Consider the following 4,836-nt stretch of genomic DNA (forward strand, 5'->3'; position numbering starts at 1 on the left):
GTAGAGGATTAATGTGAGAGCATAGAGTGAGATAATGTTAGATAGGTAAGATAGAGCCAGTTGGAGGAGGGCTTTGAATGCAGACTAGGTAGGTTGGTCCTGATCCAATAGGCAATTAAAAGGAAGCTAGCATAAGCAGGGAAGTAAAGTTGTGAAAACAGATCTTTACCAAAATTCTTTGGGACAAGATGTCCAAGTAAATCAATTACATATAATTCAGTGTGCAGGTCCTAGTCTTCTGGATCTTTAGCCAATTTCAAAGCTGCCCTGGATGTGGAAACATCTGGATTTCTACATCAAAGGCAAAAGAAAAAAAATAAGATAATCAAACTGCATTTCCATTTTACTATGAAACTGTGATTTCAATGAACCTCACATACAGGACCAGGTGCATTGCTTGGAAGATGGTGAGTGGCAATGGAAAGAGTGCTAGATGTCTGATTGAGAAACCCAAATCTCAATCTCATTCCTACCTGACATTTTTTTTTTTTTTTTTTTTTTTTTTTTTTTTTTTTTTTTTACATCCAGCTTTTTATTGAAAAACCTAGAGAGGGAGAGGTGAGAGGCAGTAAAAGCAAACAAGGCCACTTCTCAGAAGAGCCGCTTCTCATACGAATGGAGTCCATGGACACCTCCTTCCACCTGAGCAGATGATGTCCTCTTCTCAAATTTCAGCTCCCCTGAGTACATCATGGCTCTGACTTGTGTTAGACTCTTGGCACCAATATCTTGGCAGGAGTGCTGGATGCCAGCAATCAAGTAGGGGACAAACTTGTGGATGGAGCCTTTGTCCTGCACGGCCCCGGACACTCCCTGAGCCACTTTGATTTTGTCTGCTTCACTGAAATAACGGTTCTGGCTGCCGAGGTTCTTGTCCATGGCATCCAGGGAGCCCATGCCCCGGTATTTCTTTAGCCGGATCCCATCAGAGAAGAAGTACTCACCAGGGGCCTCTGTGGTGGCCGCCAACAGAGAGCCCATCATCACTGTGGAAGCTCCAAGGGCAAGAGCTTTGGCAATGTGACCTACATTTTGGATGCCACCATCTGCAATGACCGGGACACCAAAGCGCCGTGCATATTCTGAGACCTTGTATACAGCTGTTGCCTGAGGCCGCCCACATGCCAGCACTTCCTGTGTGATGCAGATGGAGCCGCTGCCCATGCCAACCCTCAGAGCGTCCACTCCAGCATCAATGAGGTTTTTTGCCTGTGCAGCTGTCACCACATTGCCACCGATAACCTGAAGATTACTGTATTTCTCTTTGATGTACTTGATCATGTTAATTTGGAAAATGGAGTTTCCTTGGGAAGAGTCCAGCACGACCACATCGACACCAGCCTGGGCCAGCAAGTCAAGCCGGTATTTGTCGTCCTCATGGGTACCAATGGCTGCCCCACACAGCAGCTGTTTCTTGGTGTCCTTGGATGCCAGGGGGTAGTCTCGATTCTTCTTCAGGTCCGTGCGAGCGATGATGGCTACTAGCTCGTCCTTCTCATTCACGATGGTCAGCTTCCCTTTCTTGCTCCGCTGCAAGATTTCGTTGGCTTCTTTTAGTGTGACTCCTGCAGGAGCCACTACGAGATCCTCCCGGCTGGTCATGATCTCGCCCAGGAAACGGTCGTGTTCCTCTTCTTTGAGAAAGTCGATGTCGCGAGAGGAGATGATGCCCACCAGGCGGCTGCCCATCTTGCCATTGTCCGTGATTGGGATTCCGCAGAAGCCGTGCCTGGCCTTGGCTTCAAACACATCCCTGACCCGATCTTTGGGGCTCAGGACCACAGGGTCGGTGATGAAGCCCTGCTCGTATTTCTTCACTTTGCGCACCTCGTTGGCCTGGAATTCCGGGGTGCAGTTGTGATGGATGAAGCCGATGCCCCCCGTCAGCTGCGGAGAGACCCCGACAGCAGTCAGGCCGGCCCTCGGCGCCCGCGCCCCTCCCGCTTCTCCTCCCGCACTCGCACCCACCGCCATGGCGATGGCCATCCCGGCCTCCGTGACCGTGTCCATCGGGGACGACACCAGGGGCGTCTTGAGGGTTATCCTCTTGGTCAGCGCCGAGGTCAGGTCCACTTGGTCTGCGGTGAAGTCGATGTAGCCCGGGAGGATGAGGAAGTCATTGTACGTGAGCCCGTCCCCGCAGTTGAAGAGCTGCTGCGCCGTGAGCCCATCGTCCGGGACGTAACAAGTGCCGCCGCTGATGAGATAGTCTGCCATGGCGGGGACGGGACGGGGAGGGGGAGGAGGAGGCGGGCCGGCCGGCGGGAGAGCCGCGGAGGGCCGCGTGGGCTAGACACTGCTCCCGCAGAGATACCTGACATTTTTCAAGTGACCTCAGGCAAGTCATTCAACTGCTGTCAGCTAGTTTCCATATCTCCAAATTGAAATGACATTTAGATGGCCTAATGCACAGAATTTTTATGAAGAAAAGATTTTTGTAGACTTGAAAGAGCCATAGAAATTCTAGCTACTATTATGAAGTGCCAGCTACACTGTAGGATTTATTGTTGTATTTGGAATCCAATGCTTATTAGTATCAAATATGCCTCAATTTTAAGAACCACTATTCTCAAATCTAGTTTTATTTCATCACGAGCATAAAACTGTAAATTGGAAAAAAAGATTTACTACAGAATGAGTTAGTAAGATAAAGTATATAATTAGGTTTGATTAAATAAGTTTACTAGGAAATACATAATTCTAAATAAACTGCATTTAAGAAGAAAGAAAAGCATTACAGCAAGTTTCTTCCAAAATGCTTTTGCTATTAAGATTTATTTTCTTTTTTGCATTCCTGGGGAGCTAAGGAGGAGGAAAATCAGCCAAAGACTGAGCAAAATTATTATTTTCTTTTTATATTAATAACTTATTAATTAGGACCAAGGATTTTCAATTTCTCATTCAGGGATCAGCCTCTACAGGTCAATCAGCCAGTCTCAGAAGGACTTGACTGATGTAGGAGATTGCCCTACTCCTTGGGGTAGATTCTCCTCGATCTTGGGTAGGACCCCACCCAACTAAGAGACCTAACTTCTGTTTAGAATATAAACAGAATCTAACCTAGGTGAATTTCTGCCCCAAAACATTGAGGTTATTCCCTTGTGCCCCCATATTGGAGTTTAGGGTGACCCAGCTCTTGAAGGAGAAAACCAACCAGACTGGTCTGTCTAGAGAAGAATTTCTTTGTCCAGATGGCTAGTAACTGGCAGAACAGAAATTTGACCCCAGGTCCTTTTTCTCCAAAATGAAAGCTCTTTTCACTATACTACCCCATCTCTATAGGGTTCATATAAACACTTACTTATGTAGATATTACAGTCTACAATTTAAGAAAGCTTTGCTACCATCACTTCTGGAAAGACCATGTCAACTGAATCCCTTACATCTCCACTCATCCACCATCCCTTTTACTTCCTAAGCCAAAACATCTTTCTCTGGCCACCACTTGCTTATACATGTTGTCTTTGCATACAAGAATGCAAACTCCTGAAGGTCAGGGATGCTCTTTATTTTGTATTTGTACAAATTAAGCACCTAATAAAAGTTTGTAATTGATTAATTTGTTCATATTCTTCAAGAGATAAAAACTTTTGCCAAGACAATGAAGACTTAGGCTTTATAGCAAGGTTCCACCCCCTAATAATGCTATTACCAATTTAAAAAACAAAAAAGTATTACAGTAAAAATCCAGAAGCATGGAGCAGTAATAGGACTTTATCTACCTAGCAATTAAAACATTGGAAAGTCCAAAAAAAGGTCACAAAAGTAGTACCCTAGAATTAAAGGTAGCTCTGCCTCACACTTACTTTGATCATCTACCTATAGAAAATTTGTCTTTTCTGGTATCACTGAGAAAAAAAATGGAACCAAGAACACAGTATGTGGTTATTTTTCCACGCTAAGCAGAGCACAGTGTTTCACAACTGAACAGATCCCAAAGGTGAGAGGCAATGAATGAATGAATGAATGAATGAAGTGAGCATTTACTGTATATTGGGCACTGTGCTGAGTGCTAAGGATACAAATATGAATAAGCAAGCCCATCTCTATACTTTTAATAAGAAAAGAGAACATATAAAGGGGAATTTGAAGTGAGGGGGCCACAGTGATATAATTTGGAAATGTCCAGAAAAGTGGTATGGAGACCTGGTTCTATGTGACATAAAGCAAAAAAAGCTCACCTGTCAGAGCCCAGGGTCCCTCAGTTTCCAACAGGAGAGGAAAGAGGAAGGTCAGGGTAAAGGCAACATGATTTGGAAATAGTTTACTTTGTGGAGTTTGACATAGTATTCACTCCTACCTCCAATGATGCTAAAAACTAGATTCCTATCAACTCAAAACATTAATAAAGAGCTTTTTTTTCTCACATTATTCCCTCCATGCACCATACCTCCAGAGCAGAAGCAGATAAATGAAAGAGACGTTATTCCCTTGAGTCCTGAAAAGTCCAGACATATCCCCTTGCCAAAATTGATTCCCTGAAAAGAGAAAATCAGCCTCTGTCTTTATCAGCTTTCCTGTCCAAGTAGAATCATATATCCTGGGTCATGTCAGTGCTACAGATGGGAAGTACCATGAACCTCACCTCATGCTTCCTCTATGTAGTACCATGAATAGAAGTGGGGGTGCTATTACAAAGAAGACATGGAAAAATTACAGTGGATAGAGTGGTCCAAGGTAAATTTAAATATTTTACTGGTCTTCAGGATACTTAGACTAAAAAACCAACACACCAAACAAGTCAGGGTAAGAGGGAGATGGAGTCAGACTCACACTAACTGCTCCCTCTTTTCCATTAGTAATACTTTTGACAAAGTGGCAATGCTATTAAATCTT

General features: G+C 44.3%; 1 protein-coding gene across 1 annotated transcript; it reads right to left on the minus strand.

The window, feature by feature from the left end:
* Positions 1 to 325: 325 nt before the first annotated feature.
* On the minus strand, positions 326 to 2,315 carry LOC140506025 (inosine-5'-monophosphate dehydrogenase 2-like). The gene is made up of 2 exons (XM_072612712.1): positions 1,969 to 2,315; positions 326 to 1,887 (listed from the first exon to the last, which is right to left on the minus strand). The coding sequence occupies exons 1-2, from the start codon at positions 2,215 to 2,217 to the stop codon at positions 592 to 594; spliced, it is 1,545 nt and encodes a 514-aa protein (XP_072468813.1). The 5' UTR covers positions 2,218 to 2,315; the 3' UTR covers positions 326 to 591.
* Between the last annotated feature and the right edge of the window lie 2,521 nt (positions 2,316 to 4,836).

This window comes from Notamacropus eugenii, chromosome 5 (genome assembly GCF_028372415.1).
Source record: "Notamacropus eugenii isolate mMacEug1 chromosome 5, mMacEug1.pri_v2, whole genome shotgun sequence".
Lineage (NCBI taxonomy): Eukaryota > Metazoa > Chordata > Mammalia > Diprotodontia > Macropodidae > Notamacropus > Notamacropus eugenii.